The sequence below is a fragment of the Callospermophilus lateralis genome, chromosome 12 (genome assembly GCF_048772815.1).
Source record: "Callospermophilus lateralis isolate mCalLat2 chromosome 12, mCalLat2.hap1, whole genome shotgun sequence".
Taxonomy (NCBI): Eukaryota; Metazoa; Chordata; class Mammalia; order Rodentia; family Sciuridae; genus Callospermophilus; species Callospermophilus lateralis.
In genome coordinates this window covers 23,917,127-23,942,944 of record NC_135316.1, presented here as the reverse complement: position 1 = coordinate 23,942,944, position 25,818 = coordinate 23,917,127, and the positions used below count along the sequence as shown (strand labels likewise).

The window sequence follows — 25,818 nt, the reverse complement described above, 5'->3', positions numbered from 1 at the left end:
CTTACTACATGGTTACAGTATTTAATTTGATGAAATTGGGGGGTAATATCTACATGCAAATGGAAAAATAAATGTGTTAAATGTGAAGAAATCAGCATAAGATCTTAGATTACCTTACCTTTTATTTGTAGACTTCTGTTCATTGGTTCTTAAAGTCCCACAGACAGGAAACAAACTAGAATATCATACTGCATTCTAAAATATTCTGCCACCTGAAATTCACAATTCAGTTGATTTCACATATACCTAATACAGCATTCTTTTTTTTTTCTTTTTAAGGATATAGCTTTCAAGAAACAATGAGACATTTTAGCACCGACATCCCTCCATGATCAATTCCCAAACCCTTCCAGATATGAGAAGATGAAGCTCATTATTTCCCACATGGTGGTCAAGGTCATTTTGGAAAAATAGTATGAATAGTTAATATTACAGGAAAGATATAGCATCAAAAATGCAATAATATTTGAGATTAAAAAGATCTATTATTCCCATAGCTCTGCCAAACTCAGCGTCTACACAAATTATTATCTCTCTTTTAAGAGCCAGTCATGTAAGTTATAGTTCTCTAAGGGAGGCTTTAACTGCTTTCTGTTACTTAGAAACTTCCTCTATTTTACCTTTCTCAGTCAAAATGACTTGAATTTTTATAATGTCATTTGCTTTTATTTCAGAATTTTGTTTCATGGTGTAGAATTTCAAATTGAGTATGCCTAGCAGTGAACACCTTATGTATAACTTGCTGAAATAGAAAATGTTTCATTTTTGCTTCTAATGAATATTACTATTTTGTACCAAATTTTAATAGCTATCTTCACTTTTTGAATTGTCAAAGTTTGCTAAATGCAAGAAAAGTGTATTACTCCTCTTCAGAATTTTAACATCAGCTTGTTCAAAAATAATTTATATATAATTTCAGGCTGTTACTAATAGTAAAGTTACTGTTGCTTTTACACTCTCAACTCTCCCTATCCCAATTTCTCATGTGCTGGCTTATGGTTATGCTCAGAAGTAGTTTTCTAGTACAGACATTTCTATCATGTTTTCTAAAATAACATTATATATCTCAGTGTTCAACTCACTATATTTAAGTGTAAGTTATTAGAGGGAAGAAAAGTCCAACCATGCTACTCTCAAATTCATGGGACAACAGAAATAATAAATATATTCTACCTATTTAAGCTGGCAATTTTTTTATTCTTTATAGGTATATATGACAATAGAATGTATTTTGACATATTACACATAATGGAATATAACTTATTCTAATTAGGATCCCATTCTTGGGATCGTACATGATGTGGAGTTTCACTGCTCATATATTCATATATGTACATGGGAAAGTTATATCTAATTCATTTTTGATTAATTGGTTTTGAAGCAAAATATAAATAATATGGCTATCTTTCCCCAAATCCCCAGTTCTGATTTTCAAGTCAATAGATGGTGTCAGTCACAACGCTTCATTATGTCATCATTAGATGGTTCTAGCACATCACTTGAATTTCCTAATTGTTTTAGCTAGTATCCTTCTCCTCTGTACACCAGTCATCATTCTTGGAACTTTCACTGTACACAGAAATAACCTTTCTAATGCTCTAGCCATTAAGTGTTCTAGCCATCCAATTCCTTGTTCTTTCCAAATAATGTTTGTTGATTTCTTCTCTTCTGCCAAATTTCTTCTGGAATTTTGGGTATTCTCTTAGAAGTCTTCTCTACTATTAATGGTTCCTTCTTCATAATTCAATACATTCAGTTTTTTATCCATCACCTCTGTTCAAAAATTCAAAATTTATTTTAGCAGCCCAGATCTTTCTTGAGTAATAAACAACTATCCATCTATCCACTCCGCATATCAAGTTAGATGTATAAAAATATTTTCATACTAAACACATAAAATGTTGAATTCATGATATTTACTTTATTCATGTGCAGCCTACTTTTTCTTCACTGATGTGTACTGACCTTTCCATTTGATTTGGGGGAGAAATTTGGAGGCTTATTCTATCTACTTTTTCTGATATGTGATATATAAATTCTTTACTTTAAAAATATATAGTAGATATATTCAATATCAGTATTGCTACCACCTACTCAGTCAACCTTATCAGAGTATCCCAGTTATTCCCTGAGTACCTTTAATCTGTACTCATTGGCAACCAGTTTTGTTATTTGTAAGTCACATGTCCCTGGGTTAACTCTCTGAACTTCTTCAAGTCTTTACTCAAATATCATTTTTCAATTTGATATTGTATAATCTAGACACTTCTATGGATCTCTCACTTTTCTTAACTGGGCTATGTTTTATATCTTTCATAAATTCACTCTTTTTCACATAATCACAAAATTTTCTAATCTATGATCTTCTTCATTTGCTTTTCTCTGTCCCCCTCAATACTGTAAGTTTCATAAAGTTAGGGATTGTTTCTATTTGTTAATAATGGTATACCGTAAGTATCTATCAAAAAGTAAGTAGTAAATAAATGTGATGAAATAAGACAATGAAAGTACTGAAAGCCAAATTGGAGACCATAGTAAAATAATACTTAGAATGTAATGTTATTATACAAATACTTACAATAGAAACAAAGATTGAAAATATGTGTAAACAACAAATTACATAATTCAGAAAATAAGATAATAAAGTGAATATAAAAACAAAAGCCAATGAAAAAGAATCAAAATTACTTTTCTGAAAAATATCAATTAGATAGTTAAGCTTCATAAATGAAAACTGATGATATTAATGTAGGGTATTTAAATATAATGCTAAGAATGAAAAGAAAAACATAATTAAATATACATTATTGGTCACCAAAAAGAAATGAATACTGTGTACAATTTTACATCAATAATTTTTGAAATCATAGACATTATAAAAATGTATTAGTTTATTAAAGAACAAGAAAACCTGACCTTAACAATAGATGGAAAAAATATACATATCATCAAACTCTTGTATAAACAACAAATGATGTGGCTCACTCTTTAAAACTAAGTTTACTAGATAGATATAAAAATAAGTCTCATTATAAGAAATAGACAAAAGGTATCTGAATAATTTTGTAAGGCTGATATGTCTCAAATCTAGCAGCTTGCTGCCTGGTGCAATAGCGCATGCCTGTAATCCCAGCAGCTGGAATATCAAGAGTTCAAAACCAATGTTAGCAATGATGAGGCGCTAAGCAACTCAGTGAGACCCTGTCTCTAAATAAAATACAAAATAGGTGGGGATGTGGTTCAGTGGTCGAGTGCCACTCAGTTCAATCCTGAGTACCAAAATAAATAAATAAATAATGATAATAATAATAATCAACCAGTTTACAATCTAAGAAAAAATTATACTGGGCTATATTAATACTATTTTTTAAATAAAAAATAAAATTATAGCAAAAAAAAGAAACATTCTAGGCATGCAAAATAAAATTCCAAACAGCATTTGATTCAAAATTCTGAGAATTCTAAAGGAAAGCATTAATGCAATCAGAAAAATGTATTTTAATACCATTTTCTGTCTTTTATTCATGATAGTAAAAAAAAACTCTTGGATAAACAACAACAAATGATGTGGCTCAGACACTTTAAAAAACTAAGTTTACGAAATAGATATAAAAATAAGTCTCATAAGAAATAGACAAAAGGTATCTGAATAATTTAGTAAGTGAGAAATTGAGAATAGTAACATAATTCTAAAAAATATCTTAGCAGATAAAATACCTGATGAATAAATTTTAGATACAGATTAATTCATGTCCAAATCAGGACAAGAATACGAGTTCCCAATAAATCTTGAATTTTAGTACAAAGATAAATATACTAAATTTACTTCCACAGAATTACAGATAAATGGAGATGATAATGCATGTACTTGAGAAAATAAAATTAATCTCTCACTACAACTTGGATGAATATTAAAAACATAATGATTGCAAAAATGTTTAAAATCCTTAAGTATTATGAATCAGTACATCTAAACAAAAGAATTGGATAAAAGGATTCTAGAAAAGTTGACCATTAACTATAGTTTGATGCTTACTTGAAAATAATTAACTACAATATCATTAAAATTATATATTACTTTATTTTTTATTTCAAGAGTTTAAAACCCTTTCATTCTAAAATAGATTAGTGATTTTGGATTTTTCTTTGAGCATGAGTTCATTGCTTGGAATTCCACATCTACTTCTATTCTACTTCATAATAAACAGTGTTACATCCAAAATTTGAAGTTTAAATTATTTTCTTTATAGCAAGAATGTAGAAACATTTCCACATCAATTCAAGTATAAGAGCTTCTAAGACTTGCATATTTTCCTCAAAACTATGTAAACTTCTCTTTCTCACACTAATGTTTTCTTGGAATTTCCAAAGCATCAACTTTAGTTCTAGAAAAAAATGCTTATGACTTATTTATGTTTCATCATACAAAATAATTAACATATATACATTTGCATAAATTTAAAATTGCATACGTGAATTTGGGATGGTAACTTCAAAGTTTAAGATAAGCCTTCAAAGATAAGCCTACAACACATGTAATGGGAGAAGCAACATCAGTAGGAAGTACATTATGAATGTGAACACTGAACACCTTGTGAAAATTAGTTTATTTCACTGAGGATAATAAGACTATTTGCTAACCTAGTGACCAGGTTAATTAGTGGTCAGTCTGTATACCTTCTGCTGTATGCTTCTGATTTATACTTATGTGTGTATTAAAAATATGAATACATAAACTGGATATATGTAGATAAAATTCAGGAGAATGCTTACTTTTTCAGAAAGTGAATTAATGTATTTTGGGGCACAAAGAGAAAGTTCAACTACATTACTAATATTCTGTCACTGAAAAGATAATGAAAATGAAATAAAAGTAGAGAAGTCAATATTTTAACTTATTGATGAGACTATGAATTTTTTAAAAATCGATGTTTTTAACTGAGTCATTTATAACATATCTTTGGGGATTACGAAAAAAATATTTAGTCTCTGTTTTCCTACACAAGATGTCCAGCTTCCAACAAAACATTACAAAGTATACAGAAAGTGGGAATGATAAAGAAACATATTAAGACACAAAGCAAACATCAAAGCAGACATAAGTTTGGCAGATCTGGCACTATATGGAAAATGTTTTCAGTTTCTCTGCTTCTGCTCCCTGAGACAGCACTATGAGGAAAGCTTCTTCAGAATTGTCCCAGCATTGGTGAGGTTCATGAAGTTAGTGGAATCTTCAATCATATCTGGGTCCCAGAGGCTTCATATATATCCACTAGCCTGCAATTAACACTTAGAATCTCACTGATGATATCTTACCAGTCTTTTTACCAGCTTGTACTTCATGTGCAGGATACAGTGGTACACAGTGATATCTGTTGTGGATTATAGATGCTCAGATTCTGTATCACCCTGCAGGCCATGGTCTCTCATATGCAAGGCTACTTGTCTAGCCTCCTCAATTCTTTGAGGAGTTAAAGTAGAGCCCTTAATTTTGTAGTTTGTCTAGCTTTTCCCTGTGGGTGTGAAGTGGTGCTGTTTGCCATTCAGCTTCTTGAACTGAAATCACAAGTGTCTCACCTATATTTTTTAAAATGACCTGATATAAAGTTCTACATTACTACTTGATTTCTTTCAGCAGATAACGGAAATCTTTTATAATTTCGGTTGGAAAGACATTCATTTTCCTGTACTTTTTTCCTTTGAAGTTAATGTATAATTCATGTGGCTAGTTATAAGAATTTTCTCTTTATCCTTCATTTTAAGCAGTTTTGCAGTGATCTGACAACATGTAATTTTCCTTGTCTTTTTATGAGTTTGATTTCATAAAGCATCTTGAATTGGTGGCTTGATTTTTTTTCATTTTAAAAATATTCAGTATGTATCCATTAAAATATTTTTATGCCCCCATTTCTCTCTCCTCTTAAAATAAATGAAGTCATACATTTAGTAGATCTTTCTCTTTGCCCTTTGTATATTCTGAAATTTTTAGCTATGTCTCAATGGTTTTGAACTCTTGCTTTAATCTTGTTTTTTCTATTAAATTTTCAGTTTTAAAATTACTGTGTAATCCATTGATAAACATGTCCACTGCATTTATATCAATTATGCTATTTTTCAAATTTGAGATTTTTATATCATTGTTTTTAATTGGTTTGGGTCTTTGAGGGAAATTCTTTTATTTTGTTTAACATCTCAAACATATTAATTATTGTATCAATAAAATGATTACATAATAGGTCCTTTATTTTGATCCACAGTGCATATGCTTATATTATCAGTCAATTATCTTGTTTTTAATAATTTTATTTTTATTTTTTTAAGTTTTTTTAAGAGAGAGAGAGAGTTAGAGAGAGAGAGAGAGAGAGAGAGAGAGAGAGAGAGAATTTTAATATTTAATTTTTTTTAGTTTTCAGCAGACACAACATCTTTGTATGTGGTGCTGAGGATCGAACCCGGGCCTCACACATGCCAGGTGAGAGCGCTACCACTTGAGCCACATCCCCATCCCATAATTTTATTTTGAAATGTAGCATGTCTGACCATCTTGGATTAAATAGTATTCTTCAGAATTAAAATCATACCCTTTCCCTCCAAGAAGAATAAACTTGTTCCACTAGGTACACAGAATATAAGCAAATAATCTTAATGTAAGTAAGGCTGTCTATTCTTTACATCAGACTCTTAAACACTATTGATGTCACAAATTAAAATCTGGTGATTTTACAGAGCTCATATTCATTAGCTGTCATCAAGTCCATTTTTCTCCCTGGTACCTCAATATTAAAAGAGTTTTCTAATGAATTTTCTAATCACAGAGAAGGTGATTTGTTTTATCTGTCTTGGACCTTGCACTTTTCCTTTGGGAATTGTTCAATGTCTTAGGGCATAATTGGAAAACATTAGGTCCATGCACTAAAGTCAATAAATCTTTAAACCTTTTGAGGAATGATATCATTGATGAATCTGGTTTTCTTCAGTGTCTTCATTTACCTAGTCTAATTACCTAGTCTAATCTGTAGAGTGGAACTAGACTAAAAAAAAAATGATTTAAAATCCTTGGGCATATACTGAGTAGTGAGATAACTGGGTCAAATGGTGGTTCCATTCCTAGTTTTTTTAGGAATCTCCATACTGCTTCCCAGAATAGTTGCACCAATTTTCAGTTTCACCAGCAATGTATGAGTGTAACTCAGCCATTAAGAAGAATTTCTTTATGACATATGCCAGTAAATGAGTGTATCTGAAGACTATCATGCTAAGTGAAATAAGTCATTCCCTAAAAGCCAAAGGTCAAATGTTGTAACTGATATATGGAAGCTAACTCACAATGTGGGGGAGGGGAATAAAATAAATTCAGTGGATTAGACAAAGGGGAATGAAGGGAAAAGATGGGGGATAGGAAAAAGAAAGACAATGGGATAAATCTGACATAATTTTGCAATCACATGTATGAATACACCACAGTGAATCTTATTATCATGTATATCCACAAAAATGGGCTCCTAATTAGAATAAGACATGCTTATGTAAGGATTCTACTGTCATGTATAACTAAAAAGAACCAATATAAAAAAAATGAGCAGTACCCCAGGGAACTGTGGGACTTCTAATAAAAGACCTAACATTTATGTCATCAGAATCCAGAAAACTTATAGAGGAATAAAAACAATTTATTGAAAATAGTAACAATAGAAAATATCTATTTTCTCCCCAAATCTATTTGCAAATTCAGTGCAATCCAAAATTCTTTCATGATTACAAAAAACCCAAACAAAAATCTTAAAAAGCAAGAAGTAAAAAGGAAGTTCCTCAATGTGATAAAGTATCTCTATGAAAAACCCACAGTTAGATCATATTTAATAGTAATAGTTCACCAAAAAACTATAATTACAATTAATAAATGAATTCAAGAAGTTGCAGAGGAAATAGAACTGATTCTTTGAAAAAAAATTGATAAATTCTAGCAAGACTAACAAAAAAAGAGAGAAGACCAAAATTACAAATGTTGAGAATAAAACAATCACTACAGATCCTGCAGACATCAAAAGGATAATAAAAGAAGACATACAAATTTAGCAAGTGAGATGAGATTGACTGCTTTCTTAAAAAACTTTTACCACGTGTCATATACAAAAAATACCTCAAAATGAACCATAGACCTAGATGTGAGAGCTAAAACTATAAAATTCATATAAAAACACCTAAAATTAAATATTCCCCTCGGATTAGGCAGTGGTTTCCTAAATATGACACAAAACACAAGTGATGAAAAAAAAATGGTACATCATCAAAATTAAAAAATGTATGTCCTTCAAACAACACTATCAAGACAGTGAAAATATAACCCACCAAATGAGAGAAAAATACTTGCAAATCATATATCTAAGAAGGAACTTATTTCTAAACTATGTAAGTTTTCGACTCAATAAAAAATGGTCTAATAATCCAGTTTAAAATGTGCAAAGGGGGCTGAGGATGTGGCTCAAGTGGTAGCGCGCTCGCCTGGCATGCGTACTGCCCGGGTTCGATCCTCAGCACCACATACAAACAAAGATGTTGTGTCCGCCAAAAACTAAAAAATAAATATTAAAATTCTCTCTCTTTCTCCCTCTCTCTCACTCTCTCTTTAAAAAAAATAAAATAAAATAAAATAAAATGTGCAAAGATTAGGTATAAATATTGCATATATTTCTGGTTGTAAATGTTTAACTTGTGTCTCTTTTTATTTCAAAACTAACTTTCTGGGCCAGGGTTGTGGCTCAGTGCCAGAGCACTTGCCTAGCATGTGTGAAGCACTGGGTTCCATTCTCAGCACTGCATATAAATAAATTAAATAAAGGTTTATTGACAACTATAAGAATTATTTTAAAAGAATTATTTAAAAAAACATCCTATCATTTTTTTTAAACAATGTGAATGTTTGAATTAATCATGAAATGTAACTGTTTATTCTGTATTTTCCCATCAAATCCTATTGGTAGTACTAAATGAGTACTTGAGGTTTGGGGAGTTCAGAAAAATGTGCAAAGGATCTGAATAGACATTTTCTTTCAAAATAGACACATTAATGCCGAATAGGCACAGGAAAAGATAAAGTGTCTCTATGAAAAACCCACAGAATCTGCTAAGGAACTGCAACTCAGAATTGCAATAAAATACGACCTTTCACTAATATTAGATTATAATACAAAATTCAGATAATAAATATTGGTGAGAAGGTAGATAAATTGGTATCTCCCCCCTTCATGCTGATGGTGAGAATATAAAATGGTACTGTAACTTTTTGGAAGACAGACTGGAACTTCCTCAAGAGCTTATACATAAACTTATCATGTGACCCAACAATTTTAGTCCTAGGGAGATAATCTGAAGCAGTTAGAACATGGTTCACATAACAATTTGTATACAAATGTTCATAGTAACATTATTCATAGTATCTAAAAGTGAAAATTATCCAAATGTCCAACAACTCATGAATTTATAAATATGTTCTATCTGTACAATGGAATATATGCTATATACAGATGAGCCTCGAAAATGGAAAAAAAGATTAGGTATAAAAACAGAAAGTGGATCAGTGGTTGATAGGCACGGGAAGTGTCTGCTAATTGGTATTGAGTTTCTTTTTAAGGTTGTGAAAATGTTCTAAAATTTATTAGGGTAGGTTGTTGCACAAATCTGTGAATACACTTACATCATTAAATTGTAGACTTGACATTGGTAAATTGGTATGTGAATTATATCTTTATAAAGCTGTTTTAAAAAAAAGAATTCAGGAATACATTTTTAAAAATTAAAAGTAGGGTTTATTCCAAGGATGCAAGCCTGGTTCATTAAATATCAGTCATATTAACCAGTTAAGGAAAAAAACTTATGGTTCAAGCAAGTTGAAAAATTCTGTTTCTATTTTTCTGAAGGTTTCTATGATGAATGAGTATTGATGTTTTTCTAGTGCCTTTTCTGCATCTGTTGATATATAACATGGAATGTTAATCAACAACAAAAAGAAATTAATATGGGAATAATTTGGGTGGATCTGAAGGAAATTATCTTATGAAAATATCCTTTTCCAAAGATTGTGTTAGAGAAATGGAGATCAGATTAATGGTTGTCAGGAGTTGAAGAGGTGCTAGGAAGATAACATGAGGGAATGAAAACATAATGGAACTACTCCATATATTCACTGTATCAATGCTAGAATCTTGGTCGTGATGTTATACCGTCATCCTTGGAGAAACAGGGTAAAGGGTAAAAGGTATCCCTATTCCTTTTTTTTATATATATGTGAATTTATGAGTGTCAAAATGTTTAATGAAAAGAAAGAAATTACAGAATTAATGTTTAATGACTTGGAAAAATATAGTTTTCACAACAATATAGTATAATAAATACAGATTATAAAATAGTTATATACATTTTGAGTCCAATTAAAAAACTGCTTGTGTTTATAAATCCAGGAAAAAAAGACTAAAGGAACACTCATCTACCTCTATAAATTGGCATGTCCACTTTGAAATACAATTTGGCATTTTCCAGTATTAGGGACAGTGTACGATTTTATATATGTATGCCTATACACGTGCACATACATGTACATATGCATTCAAAGAAACATGTAGTAATTCATTTTTGCTGTTCACTTCACACTATTTCTTCAGTGGTCATTTTCACTATTTACTTTCATGTTCACATTGTAGGTTATGTAAGTTCTGCAGTAGAGCCACACAGGCTGCCTCTGTAGTGTCTCTTTGTTTCTTTAGTTTGTCAGAAGGCATCATCAGGCAGAAAGTGGAATAAACATTGTTGACCCAGATGGCAGTCATGTTGCTTGTCATATTTCCAAATTGTGGTTTTTTTAACCTGACTTGCAAGCATATTTCTTGTGTAGTTGTCTATCATTTAAGAAGCTCCTGTGGTATGTTAGCTTTGACAGATGTTTACACTTACATTTTAAGAGCTAAATTTTAACTATTTTTGTTTCATATTTCTAAATAAAACTTTGTTTGTTTGATATAGGAAAGCCATGGCAGAAAAATACATCATGACAGCTGCAAAACTCATTGCTCCTGTAATTGAAACATCTTTTGCTGTAGGTTATGATTGGTAAGAGATTTTAAATGCAGTAAAACTGCCTGAATGTGGTGTTTTCATGATCATACTTTATTGATTTAAAATTAATATTATTAGAAAAGAGAATAATGATTATAAGTATTGCTTTATACTTATGAAACATATAATTGTATTAAGGTGAACATAGGCTATCATAAAAGTTGTGAAGTTTTCTATTTGTTCATCTTATTTCACAAATTAAGTGAATTTAGGGCAAATGAACTACCTACCATTTCTTAGGATTTCTTCCATTGTATAAATTCCAGCTTGTGCCTTCTTTCTTTTTACTTTTTTTCTGCTTTGTTAGTAGTAAACTTTTCATCCTGGGTAATAGCTCTCACATCTAAAAAGGCTGTTGTTTCCTGTTATAATAATATATTTCCTAGTGAGTAGTGAAGTGTTTTAGATTTAGGAAAGCTCCAGTCATTTGTTGAATGAGCATGTGGTTGAATCTCCTGTCTTCTTTTATAGCGTCTCATATAGGTGATCATTTAATTTCTGCTTGGATTCTTCTGATGTTTTGATTCATTTGCTTTACTTTCTAACATCTTTAATAAAGGTTTATAACATTATTCCTCATATTGAATCCAAATTTGCCTCTCATGAATGAACAAATACAGAGTTTATCTCTGATGCCTATATGTGATTAAAATATCAGGTCAGTATGGAAGAATTATGGCTCTAATTTTCTAGTTACTCTCCATAGTTCTTATTGATAGAATAAAATAACCTTTCTTTGTTATATTTTCATCGTCTTTCAGCTTCTTACCCATGCTGTTTATCCCTTGGAATCTATTCTGTTTCTAGAGTTCATGATCTTCCTGTTTTATTTTGCACTGGCAGCTTTAGTTTTTCCCATGACATTTGTTTTTACTGTGTTTCCAATTGCATGTCTTTCTTTTACATTCTTTGTAGAGTCTGGTTTTTCTGGTGTTTTTCCTTCCAAGAATCTTTCTCTGCTCTAGTTTCTACAAGATGGTTGTTGGCTTGGTTTGGTGTTAAATGCTATCTTGGGGCTTGCCTTCATTTCTCTTCTGGTCTGAACCCTCTATCTCATTTAACAGCTTTATTTTCTTCTCTTAATTTCATCCGCAATTAACCCCTAATGTCTTTCTGTGTGGGTCTAATTCTGTCATCATTCTTGATAGATCAGATATAACAAGGTCATAACTTGTATAGCTTCTTTCAGAACTTTAAGAACAGTGACCCATTTGTTAACTAGCATTGTTGCTGACTAGGATTCTAATGTTGGTCACATCCTTGTTATTTGTTGTGCTCTACATTTTTTTCTGAAGATTTTTATAATTTTCTCCTTAACTTGTTATTTTGAAATTATATAACCACATTTTAAATTTGTGTTTCTTTCTCCTAAGCATTCCATGACCCCTCTTATATTTCAACTTGAAAAAATATTATTTTATCAATTATTTTACAATTTACTGCCTTCTCCAGTTATGAATTTCTATTAATTGGATTTTAGAAGTTCTTATAACTTATGTTCTTTGATACAGTATTTTCTGTCTGTGGTTTTCTTTGCTTTCTGGGAGACACCTTCACTTTTTGATCCAACTCTCCAATTTAATTATTTTATTTTTACTTTAAATTTTTTTTTTTACATATTACTTAATATTTCCAAGCACACCTTCTTTCTTCTGGTTGTTCCTTTGTTGTTGTGGAGTGTGAGGAGCACCTGTAGGCTTCACCACTCACACAGATGGAGTGATCAGTAGTTCTGTAACAGACCTGTGGTCAGCCTGATCTGTGCCACTGGGGCCTGAATCCACAACCTCACCTCAACTCTGTGGGGACAGTCAACACACTTCTGTGGAATCTTTCTTAGTGTAACTATCTTCCTTTGTTCTACTTACATACAAGCACAACTTTATCTTTTTTCTATTAGTCTAGAAATTGTATTTGCTCATGTCCCCCTCCTGCCATGATCTTTGTTGTAGAGTTTCACCACTTTTATTTCTTTTCCTGTCATTTTAAGTGGGAGTCCGGGAAGAAGTGAGCCATGAATGTCTATGTCTGCTCCCCTTTTGAGTCACAGTCTTGCCTATTGTTAATTGTGATGGAGGGCTTTCTTCCAAATCTTTGTTCTTTCTGGATAAGCAGTTCCAATTCCTTTACCCACTTCAGATAGGGTGTTTATATATTCATATTTGATTTTCTGCCAGACTGGTTGTCCACCTAGTTTATAAATGAGTCCCTTAAAATGTGTCATTGTATCTGTGTACAGGACTCCACGTGCATTTTCTTTTCACCAACCATGGTAATGGGGAATAGCTAGATCCATTTTTGCAAACACTAAATTTTGGTTGTCATCTAAGATCTTCTTGATTTTGGGACAACCACCTCACAATAAATTAACTCTGCTCTTTTAGTCATATCTTTATGCTGAATGGTAAACATTATTTGTTTTACAAAGTATAAACTAAGTTATCTTGATATTTATAAGAGTATATATATTTAATTTTTGAATGTTTTTATGTTTAAAAAATGATAATACTCATCTTTGCAATCTAGCAGTTAGTTTTTAAGTGAAATATTGAATATTTGTTAAAATGCCAACCATTTTCCATTAAATAAAAGTTTTAACTTCCAAGGGTAATTGCTTTTGTCATATCAGACCTAAGATCTGGACAGACTAGGTGATTCTATTCATGTATAATCTTACCTTTACTTTCTAATATATTCAAGTAGAACATTAGGGTTTTTTAGCTTAATGACCCTGCATCAAGCCAAAGCATATGCTTTCACTTGAATATGTTCCTGTTGTAAAACGATAGTGTTATATTTAGAAAAAGAATGGTAGGCTTGCTTAAGAAACATTGACAAATGGCTATTATGAAATAGAAAGTGAACATATTGGCATCTATTTAAATTTCCAGTTTTTTTTATATGGATGCTAATACAATGAAAGAAGGAATCTAAGACTTAACCATCTTTTACTGAGCTTCCAGATTTACCCTCACATATTACTTTATCCTGAAACAACATTTTAAAATGTTTGTTTTAGCCAAAGAGCTTAGTGATCTTAATTCTTAGCATGGTTGTTAAAATTCAAAGGAATTTTCAAGATTTCATTTGCAACCTAAGATGTCTTATTTCCTTATGTGTTAATTATACAGGCATCAATTTCTTTGGACCTGGCAGCTTTTCAAAATATTTGCCAAATCTTAGATAACTGAAAAGTGAAGTGCAAATTTCATTTTTAGGAACTTTGAAGAAAGATGTTTGTATATTCATAGAATTTCCTTATATAATTTTTTTATAAATTGCAATAATTGTGTACGTATATATGTGCCTATTTTGTATACATACGTGTTGAAAATGATGCCCATATATATATTAAACTAAGCACAGGAATATATGTACATATGTGTTTTAAAATACTAGACAGTGTTCTTTGCAGGCAACATCAGAGCTTCTGACTGAGGTTAAAGAATACATGTAGAAAAATATTTCATAATGTAATGACTACTTTTAAGTAAGTGTCATACATTCTCCTTGTCTGCTTTTTTTCATATAAATTGTAGAGGATTAAGGTACAGACATTCTAAGACATAAATAACATCTGTTTGGAGAACTTTTAAGATTTGAAATTAAACAAGCAAAAGATTTAAATTAAGCCATCTGATTTTTTTTTTATGATGCTGAGGATTGAAACTTGCATGTGAGGCAAGCACTCTACAAATGTGCTGTATCCCCACAAAGCCAGCTGATTTCTAATCTGTTTTGATAATTCTTAAATTATATTTTCATTATGAAGAATCTTCTGAGCCCATTAGATGTAGAATCTGATGTCGAATCTTCTGAGCCCATTAGACAGTTTTATTTTTATATTTTAAAATTATTCAATAAAAGTGACACAGTTTTGAAGTTGAAAGATTATTTTCTCTTTATTCAGATCTAGCTTTTGGAAGTTGTTTTCCATTTAAAAAAAATTTGTTTTTCAATAACAGGTCTTTCTATGTTACCCAGACTGGCCCCAAATTCCTAAGCTTAAAACAATTCTGCTTCCGCCTCACAATTAGCTGGGACTATAGGTTGACATCCCGACGTTGGCTTAAATTTTTCATCATGGTAATGGATCCATGAGAAAAAGTGCTTGCTAATGTTTTACTGACTATTGACTATTTCATCCTGTTGAAATCTGGAAATATACAGCTTTCAAAACCTAGTTGATATTAATAAATTAGTCAAAAAGCCAGAAATTTTATAGACATTTTTCTAAAGACAAAGTCATTAATTTTCTCTAGGCCAGTTTTCAGTGAGCATGTAAGCAAGCCTGATATCAAGTTCATGCCTTAAATTGTGGCATAAAATATTTTAATTCAGCTTAAATTTAATGACCACAATGCTATTTTAGATTGTTTTAGTATTCCTTTATACTTTAACTCAGGGAGGTAAGCATAATCATTGCCTTTTTGTAGCTAAGAAATGTAGACTTGACTAAAGACAGTTAGTTTAGGTCAGTCTTATTAAACTTTGTATTCATTGGAAATGACCTGGTTACTTTTTAAAAGTATAGGTAGTACCTGGGGTACATGCTTAGCATGGGCAAGACCCTGGATTGTGTCTGCAAAACAAACAAATCAACAAAGAAGTACAGATTATTATCAAGTTCTCCTATTCTCTTCCCACCATAGTCAGGATTCTGAAATCAGGAGTGAGCATTTGCATTTTTATCAACTCCCCACCAAGTGATTCTGATACATGCAGTATTCTCTTTACCAGTGATACCACCCTTGGCTGAATATTAAAATCATCAGAGGAGTCAATAAATTCTAAGGCCCAGTCTGTACTCTAGAAATTCCAGGTGTTAAGACTCATGAATAAATAAAAGCCTCCTATGGGTTCTGTGATAGGTATCAAACACATGAATAGTACTTTGTACCATGTCAATAATTTTGGAATGCCATTGACTAAGGAAATCATTAAAAGTTAAGATTTCAGTCTTGAATGGGACAGAAAAACCTTTTTTTCAGTGCTCTTTGATAATATGCTGCCAGGTTTGGAAACTCATGGAAATCCAATTGTTTTATTGAGAAACAGAAGGGAAAAGTCAGTCCTGAAATTATTTGTGATTTTCACTATAAATTTTCTGGCATTCTTACTATATTTTTGTTATTTTCATATAATTAAAATATTTTAAACCTTTTTTTGGTGAAATATAAAGCACACACAAAAATTATACAAAACAGCTGGATGTGCACATAGAGCACTAATCTCTAGGATATATGAAGAACTCAAAAATCTTAATACCAAAAAAACAAATAAACCAATCAATAAATGGACAGACACTTCTCAGAAAAAGATACAATCAGTCAACAAATATATCTCATTTATCTCTCTATAAATATCAACATCTCTAGCAATTAGAGAAATGCAAATCAAAACTGCTCTAAGATTTCATCTCAGCATGGCAGCTATTAAGAATATAAACAACAATAAATGTTGGTGAGGATATGGGGGGAAAGGCACACTCATACATTCATTGCTGGTGCAGCCAATATAGAAAGCAGTATGGAGATTTCTTGGAAAACTGAGAATGGAACCACCATTTGACCCAGCTATCCCACTCCTCGGTCTGTGCCCAAAGGACTTAAAAACAGCATACTACAGAGACACAGGCACATCAATGTTTATAGCAGCACAATTTACAATAGCTAAACTGTGGAACCATCCTAGATGCCCTTCAGTAGATGAATGGATACAGAAAATGTGGTATATATACACAATGGAATATTATCCAGCATAAGAAGAGAATAAAATAATGGCACTTGTAGGTAAATGATGGAGTTGGAGAATATAATGCTAAGTGAAGTTAACCAATCCCAAAAAACAAAATGCCAAATATTTTCTCTGATTTAAGTATGCAGTTCATAATGTGGTTGGGGGAGAGAGCATGGGAGGATTAGATGAACTATAGATAGGGCACAGGGGAAGGAGGGGAATGGAGGGGGCGGGGGGTAGAAAAGATAGTGGAATGGGATGGCCATCATTCCTCTAAGTACATGTATGAAAACACAAACGTACAACCAGATATATGAAAAATTGTGCTCTGTATGTGTAATATGAATTGTAATGCATACTGCTGTCATATATAACAAAATTAAATAAATAAAATAGCTGGATGCTATTTTCATAGTCCCAACTACTCGGCAGGCTTAGAAAGGATCCTTTGAGCCTGGGCAACACGGTGGGATTCTGCTTAAAAAAAAAATTATACAAAATAGTATATGGTTTAGAAATGAGATATCCCCCAAAACCTCTTGTGTTAGCTGGTCGAGGTGGTGCATGCCTATAATACTGGCAACTTGCGAGGCTGAGGCAGGAGGATCACAAGTTCAGAGGCAGCCTCAGCAAAAGTGAGATGTTAAGCAACTCAGTAAGAGCCTGTCTCTAAATAAAATACAAAAATAGGACTGGGGATGTGGCTCAGTGGTTGAGTGTCCCTGAGTTCAATCCCCAGCACCATCACCCTGCCCGCTGCCCCCAAAAAAAGAAGAATAAAAAAAAGCCCCTGTGTTAATGCAGGAATATTCAGAGGTATAAAATTAGATTATGAGAACAGCAACCTAATTAGTCCATCCTAGTTGAATGGACTGGGTGGTACCTATAGGCAAATTGGGGCATGCTCTGGAGTGGTGCTTCTTCCCTGTGGCCCCTTTTCCACCCTTTCACTACTTCTTGGCTGTAATGAGTTGAGCAGCCATCCTTTATCATGATGTTCAGCCTTACCTCCAGCCTGGAGCAATCAAACTGACCTACCATGAACTGAACCTCTGAAATCGTGAAACAAAATAAACTTTTCCTCCTCTTAGTTGTTCTGGTTGGGTCATAGCAACCAAAAGCTGACAAACACAAACATCAGCTTAGTGTTGTATCACAAAATAAACACCTGTGTGACCACTGCATAGCTTAATAAATAAAATTTAAAGATAGAACATTGTCAGTATCTAGAAGATCCTGATTTGGGTCACTGCACTTCCTACTCTGAAAAGTGACAGTCTCAACTTCATTGTTAATCACTTCCTTGCTTATCTTCATACTTTAACCTCCTAAACAGGCATACTTGACACCATCATTTAATTTTGCTAGTTTTAAAAAACATTATATATAATGAATCTTATTGTACATATTTTTTTCATATGTTTTCTTTACAAGACATACATATCCTTGCAGATAGCAGTGGTTTGTTCATTGCTGTGTTATGGTTCATGATGTTAATATATTGCAGTTTATCCATTTTAATTTTACGGGACATTGTGGCAATTTGTACTTTTAACCTATAAAACATGCTTTTTATAAGTTATTTATCACCAACTCTGCTTTCTCATAATCCAGTACCCAAGGTTTGCCATGATTTTTATCCCAGATTTATTGTGATAATATGAAACATGATAGTATACACGATCACATTTATCCTTTAGCTGTAAAAAACTGGCCTACAGCCAGGCATGCTGGGGGCACACGCCTATAATCCCAGTGGCTCAGGAGGCTGAGACAGGAAGATCACAAGTTCAAAAAACCAGCCTCAGCAAAAGTGAAGTGCTAAGCAACTTAGTGAGACCCTGTCTCTAAATAAAATATAAAATAAGGCTGAGGATATGGCTCAGTGGTCAAGTGCTCCTGAGTTCAATCCCTAGTACAAAAAAACAAAACAAAAATCTGGCCTACATTTAAAGCATAATATAGATAAAATGGACCTAACAAGTATCTAAAGTTTTTTATTTGTCCCTTTTAATTAGAATCTATTTTGATATATTTATACAAAAATGGAATATATCTTGTTCTAATTAGGATCTCAGTCTTGTGGATGTAACACAATGTTGAGATTCTCATATATGTACATAGGAAAGTCATATCAGAGCTATTCTACTGTCTTTCCTATTTCTATCCTCCCTCTCTTCCCTTTATTCCCCTTTGTCTAATCCACTGAACTATTTTATTCCTCCTCTCCCCATCTTTTTGTAGGTTAGCGTTCTTATATCAGAACATTTGACTTTTGGTTTTTTTGGGGTTTGGCTTATTCACTTAGCATGATAATCTCCAGATCCATACTTTCACCGGCAAAGTGTCATAAAGTTTTCTTCTTTATGGGTGAGTAATACTCTCTTGTATATATGAACCACATTTTCTTTATCCATTTATCTGTTGATGGGCATCTAGATTGTTTCCACAGCTTAGCTGTTGTGAATTATGATGCTGTAAACATTGATATGTTGTGTCAATGTAGTATGCTGATTTTAAATCCTTTGAATATATACCAAGGAGTAGTATAAATGGGTCAAATGGTGGTTTCATTCCTACTTTTTTGAACAATCTCCATATATCCATTTACGTTTAAAACACTAGAGGAACTAGGTATAATAGGAACATACCTCAGTGTTGTAAAGCTATATATGACAAACTGAAGGTCAATATCATTCTAAACAGAAAAACTAGAAGGATTCCCTCTAAAACAGGAACAAGACAGGGATACTCTTTTTTACCACTTCTATTCAATATAGTCCTAGAAACTCTAGCCCAAGCAATTAAGCAAAAGAAAGAAATTAAAGAGATATGAATAGAAAAAGAAGAGCTCAAACTATCTCTTTTTGCCAATGATATGATCTTATATTTAGAAGATCCAAAAAAACTCCACCAGAAAACTTCTAGAACTCATAAATGAATTCAACAAAGTAACAGGATACAAAATTAACACCCATATATCAATTGTGTTCCTATATACCAATGATTAATTTCACATTATATTTACCATACAAGTACCTGTTTTTTCTAAAGTTCCATTCAACACTCACCCTCATTTTTTTTTCCTTTTGTTTCTTTGTTGTTTTTGTTGTTGTTTGCTTAGTGTATCCTTTTTAGGACACTTTTGCATACGCCAACTTTATGAAAATATTTTCCAATGTTTTCTTATAGAAATTTTACCTTTCTAGTAGAGGATAGGAAAGGTAGCAGAATACAACAGTTACTAATATGGCATTATGTAAAAATGTGGATGTGTAACGGATGTGATTCTGCAATCTGTATTTGTGGTAAAAATGGGAGTTCATAACCCACTTGAATCTAATGTATGAAATATGATATGTCAAAAGCTTTGTAATGTTTTGAACAACCAATAAAAAAATAACAACAAAAAAAAAGAAATTTTACCTTTCAAATTTAGATAGATGATCCACGTGGGTTTTTCTCTTCTTTTTCTTTCTTTCTTTCTTTTTTTTTTTTTTAGTATGGCATGAAGTAGGGAAAGATCTTTCTTTTTCCCTCTGCTCTTTTTACTAGGGCTATCCATTTGACTCAGCATCAAAAGATTATGCTTTTCCCAATATTCTGTAATACCATCTTTGACATATATCAAGTGACTGTGTATGGGTCTGTTTTCTGAAGAATCTCCATTCTATTTTCCATAGTGGTTGCACCAATTTGCAGTCACACCAGCAAGGTATGAGTGTACCTTTTTCCCCACATCCTCACCAACATTTGTTGTCGCATGTATTCTAGATAATTGCTGTTCTGACTGGAATGAGATAAAATCTTAGTAGTTTGATTTGCATTTCTCTAAATTGCTAGAGATGTTGAACATTTTTTTATATATTTGTTGATTGATTGTATTTCTTCTGTGAAGTGTCTGTTCATTTCCTTTGCCCATTTATTGATTGGTTATTTGTTTTTTTTTGTTTTTTTTTTGGTGTTAAGTTTTTTATTTTTTGTATTTGTTAGCAATAACAAAGCAATCTAAATGCTATGTTATACTAACATAACAAATTGTGCTTCTAAGTAGAGGAAAGATAAAAATCCAGATGATATATGTTCCTCAATATAATTCAGCTCTAAGTTTCTGAGGAACCTTATGCACAAGAACAGTAGAATTTGAGTACTTAGGAAAAAAATGAGAAAAAGTCATTCAAATAATTTTCCATGGGACTTAATTCTTTATAGAACCCCAGTTGATGAAAGTAGGGAGAAGAGCATGATGTGTTTACTTTTGAGGCATTTGATTTGTTGATATTTCTTTTGTTATTGAACCATTCTTCTCTTCTTACTGTGATACTATACCCTTCTGGTTGTTATGCCACTGATCATTTTTCATCAGACTACTTCAGCCATTCTTCCTCTTCTGGCCACACGGAAGTTTTGTTTCTCTGACTGTCAGCCTTCTCACTTCTCACTCCTCTCTACTTACCCCAGATGGCCTGGTCCATACCTGTGAAATTTATTATGTCTATCTTCCCCTAGTTCCTGACTCAGTGTACTAAAACTCTTATAAATTCCTGAGCAATACTCCTGAATGATAGTAACATCTTTTGTTACAAGATAACAGAAGTTATCTTTCCTGTCACAAAAGCTTCTAAAACCCTTGAAATCACTAGCAAGTGATTGAGTTTTGTCTTTTTTTTTTTTCCTTGTGTTAATGAGATAACTGATTGGCTGAAAACTCTACAGAGCCTAAGGATAAGGGCTAGTTGCCAGAGAACCATGTGATTTAAGGATTGGAACTTTCCTTCCCACATCTCTAAGGAAAAAGGTTGGAGATTAAGTTAAACACTAATGGCCAGTGATTTAATAAATTGTGTCTGTGTAATGGGATCTCTATAAAACTGATGACTGAGAGGGTTTAGAAAGCTTCCAGGTTAGTGAAGATATCTACATTCTGGAAGGGTGGCAAACTCCAAATATCTCCAAATACAGAAGCTTCTGTGCTAAGAACACTTTCAGACCTTGACCTATGTATCTCTTCATCTCACTCTTTATCTGAATCTTTTATATTTTTTGTAAACAACTGGTAATAGTTACATTTTATGAACCATTAAAATCTGTGAACTTAAGAAGGGTCATGGGAACCTCTAGTTTATAACCAGGTGAGAGTGTGGAAACTTGCTGCTTGTGATTGATATATGAATTGAAGTCCAGTCTTGTGTAACTGAGCCCTTAAATGCAATTAGTTAAATTAATGGCAGAATTGGATTAAATTACAAAACAGTTGATATTTTTAGAGAATTGGAGAATTGATTGGTTTAGGGGAAATCTCCACACATTTGTTATCAGAAGTGTGAGTAGAAAAATAGTTTTCATTTTAACACCCATGTCTCTGTCGCTAATATGTTGCCAAATCCCAGACATTGATTTTAGAAGACTGTATTATATTATGGGCTTACACATCTGACAGTTGGACTATCCACTTTAATGTTGTTTATGCACTATAAATTCATCATTTTCAATCCTAAGCGCATCTTCTCCTATACCCTAAACATGATCTCATTATATATTGTTGAGATAAATGGTGTTACCAGTTAACCAATTACATAACACAAAAATCTAGACCATCACTTTAGATTCCTCTATGTCTTCTGTCTCACTTCCTATATCTGACCATCAACTACTTCTCATTATATCAACTTAACATCTTTCAAAATGACCTCCTTTTTATTTCTATATACTGTATTAGTTCAAAATTTCATTATTTTTTCATAGGTCATGGCCTACTATTTTGGCTATCTCCTAGCTGCTCCCTGTGGTTCCTATTGAAGTGATTTTTCTAGAATTTATACAATAACTCACATGCTTACAACCCTTAGTGGTTCCCTGGGACTTTCAGAATATGGTACATATTCCTTAGTTTACCGTACAGATTTTGTATTATATGGCATCTACCTACTTCTCAGACCTTTTTTTCCCACTTTTTCATAAGCATCCTGTCTAATCCAGGTATGGTGATTGAATCTACTCTTTAAATTGTTCCAGTTTTCTTATCTTCACATCTTTAGACATGTTATTCCCTCTACCTAGAATGTCTTTTTTTCTCCTTAAATCATTTTATACTTGTCCTTCAAACTGAGCTCAGGTATCTCTGGAATATCTTTCCCCAGGCTGTTGTAGAATCTCACCCTTATATTCTTGAATTATTATTTAGACATAGAGTCTCATTGAGTTGCTAAGTGCCTTGCCATTGTTCAGGCTGGCATTGAACTTGAGAACCTCCTGTCTCAGCCTCCCAAGCTGCTGGGATTATATGCGTGTGCCACCGTGCCCAACCCAACATGATGTTTTGATAATGTATACATTGTAGAATGTTTAAATCAAGTCATTTAATATATGCGTGACCTCATATATATCTGTGTGTGTTAAAAACACTTAAAGTCTCAGCAGTCTTCAAGTATACAATGTGTTTTATTAATGATAGTCACTATGATGTACAATAGATCTCTTGGACATATTCCTCCTTCTACTTGAAATTTGTGTCCTTTGGCCAACATCTCCTCAATACCTCCCATACCTCAGTTATTCTGTTTTAAAAATAAGGTAAATAAGGTCATGTGATGGATATTATTATCCAAAGTACATGTATGAAGACACAAATTGGTGTGAATATACTTTGTATACAATCAGAGATATGAAAAATTGTGCTCTATATGGGTAATAAGAATTGTAATGCACCCGCTGTCACATATAAATAAAAATTAATTTTAAAAAAATAAGGTCATGATCCTCTAAATTGATTTCAAGACCTCAGTTTGAAAAACAGCCTTGTGGAATTGGGTTTTGGTATCAACAAAAATTGGGATCAACTTCTTTTTGACCTGTGTGATCTCACATATGATGATCTTTTTTTCAGTTCTGGGATTAAATGTGATAATGCTTCTAAAGAAATTAGCACAGTGCCTGATATATAATAAACAATAAATGTTCTGTACTTTGGGAAATAGTTTTATTCCCCAAATAGGTCTATTCAAGCTAATACACAAAAATTAATATATTCTATAAATTCTTCAAAATTTTTATCATGATAACATCTAAGAGGGAAAAATACAGAAACAGTTTCACCTCTTAAAAATTGAAATTGCTATATAGTAGTTAATTTAAAAATACAATATAGATATCAATCCAATTTTTATTTAAAATGTCATAAATAATTAGAGTGGCAATAGGCTATTGAGAAATTGGAAAAGAAAATTAATTTAGAACCGAAAATTCAGTAATGTAAAGCCTGTGTTGGAGGAAATAGTAGAATAAAGTAACCCCAACATTCATGTAGTAATTATATGAATAAAAGAGTGCAATGTTTCTATTGCATGTATTCATTTACTATACTTAATTAGTTTAGCATTTATAAAGCATTAAAATACTTTGCAAAGCACTAGGGCTACTTTAAACATTCTTTGGGGCTGGGTGTATATCAGTGGTAGAGTTCTTGTCTGGTATGTGGAAGGTCCTGGCTTCCATAACCAGCACTGCCAAAAAAAAGCTTTGAAAAGTCACATTTAGGAAAACCAACAGCATAAAAAATACTAAAATGAAATCAAGTAACTTTTTATGTTTTACCTTTTTTATAGGTGTGTGGAAGTAGTGAAAGCTTCTCAATATGTAGAACTAGCCAATGATCTGGAAATAAACAAGGCAATTACATACTTGAGACAGAAAGACTTTAATCAAGTAAGTTTAAAAAACAATTTTCAGTGAAATTTCTTATGTTAATTAGTCAAAGCAATGAAAACAGGGAAACTCCTTCCTAGAATAAAGTTACTTGTGATTATTCTGAAGTTTAATAAATTTATATGTCTATAATTTCCAATAATATAATTTTAAATTTTCATTAATTTTTATCTTAAAATGTAAATATTTTTCTTATCTAGTTGCTAAATTACCAAACCATATTCTAGTCCAGAGAGTAATTTTTCCTTGAAGTTTTCAGAGTTCCCCAAAGCAGTAAGACTTTCAGAATCGGGGATCATGCTTAGTGAGGAAGGAAGACTGAGAATGCAAATAGCAGCCAGATGCACTTCCATCCTGCTGTCCTCTTCAGAGAAATTCTTGTCTGCTGTTTAAATATTTGACTTACTCATTTACTCTGCACTGGAAATGAAAAGATCCCACTGCTAGACATGGGGTTAGAACCCTATGGGTCTCATTGGCACTACTGCTACCTTGCTGCCTTGGGCAGAAGTGGAGTGGGTGCTTTGCCTTCCATAGTCTCTCAAATGGGACATAACTGAAATAAAACCAGAAGGCTTAGTTAGCCTTAAGAAAAAGAAGGGCTACCAAAAGAGAGTAGGCGGAATGAAACTTGATTTCCTAGTTTGTAAACCAGTGATTAGTGTCCCGCAGCTAGAAAACTCAACTCCTCCAGATTAGACCAACAGAGCAAGGGCCAGAGAAAGCCACAGCATTTTCCCCATATCCTCTCCAACCTGTACTTTCAGTTTTTCTTCTTATTTAAGGACCTTCCTCTTATCTCTGAGAAACAGAAAGGACTAACCACTCTTCAGGGAAAGGGAAGAAAACCATCTATTCAGAAAATATGAGAGTAGAATAAAGTAACCCCAACATTCATGTAGTAATTATATGAGTAAAAGAGTGCAATGTTTCTATTGCATGTATTCATTTACTATACTTAATTAGTTTAGCATTTATTAAGCATTAAAATACTTTCAATTTTTTTATGAATGTGACGTGCACTATTATATTATAGATGATAAAAAGGAGAAAACCATAGTTGTTAGTTTTCTCTTGATGTTTTATTTTTAAATGTTCTTTTTAGAAAGGATGAACAGTGCATTACAATATTTTTTTTTAAAACTGTCAAGGAATATGTCCTCTTAATTTTTTCACATTTAAATTTGTTTAATCCAGATCTTACTGTCTGCTACTTTTATCGCTCTTCTCATTTGAAGTATGTTTTATGTCATTTGCATGTTCAAG

The 25,818-nt window shown here is 32.3% G+C and overlaps 1 protein-coding gene across 1 annotated transcript in view; it reads left to right on the top strand.

Annotated features, from left to right (window-relative positions):
- Window positions 1-10,211: 10,211 nt before the first annotated feature.
- LOC143411815 (intraflagellar transport protein 88 homolog) overlaps window positions 10,212-25,818 on the top strand; it is a 50,228-nt gene continuing 34,621 nt past the window's right edge. Inside the window, exons 1-3 of the mRNA XM_076872695.1 lie at window positions 10,212-10,255; window positions 11,017-11,103; window positions 24,453-24,552. Coding sequence (XP_076728810.1) covers window positions 10,212-10,255; window positions 11,017-11,103; window positions 24,453-24,552 — 231 coding nt within the window. The remainder of the gene's footprint in view (window positions 10,256-11,016; window positions 11,104-24,452; window positions 24,553-25,818) is intronic.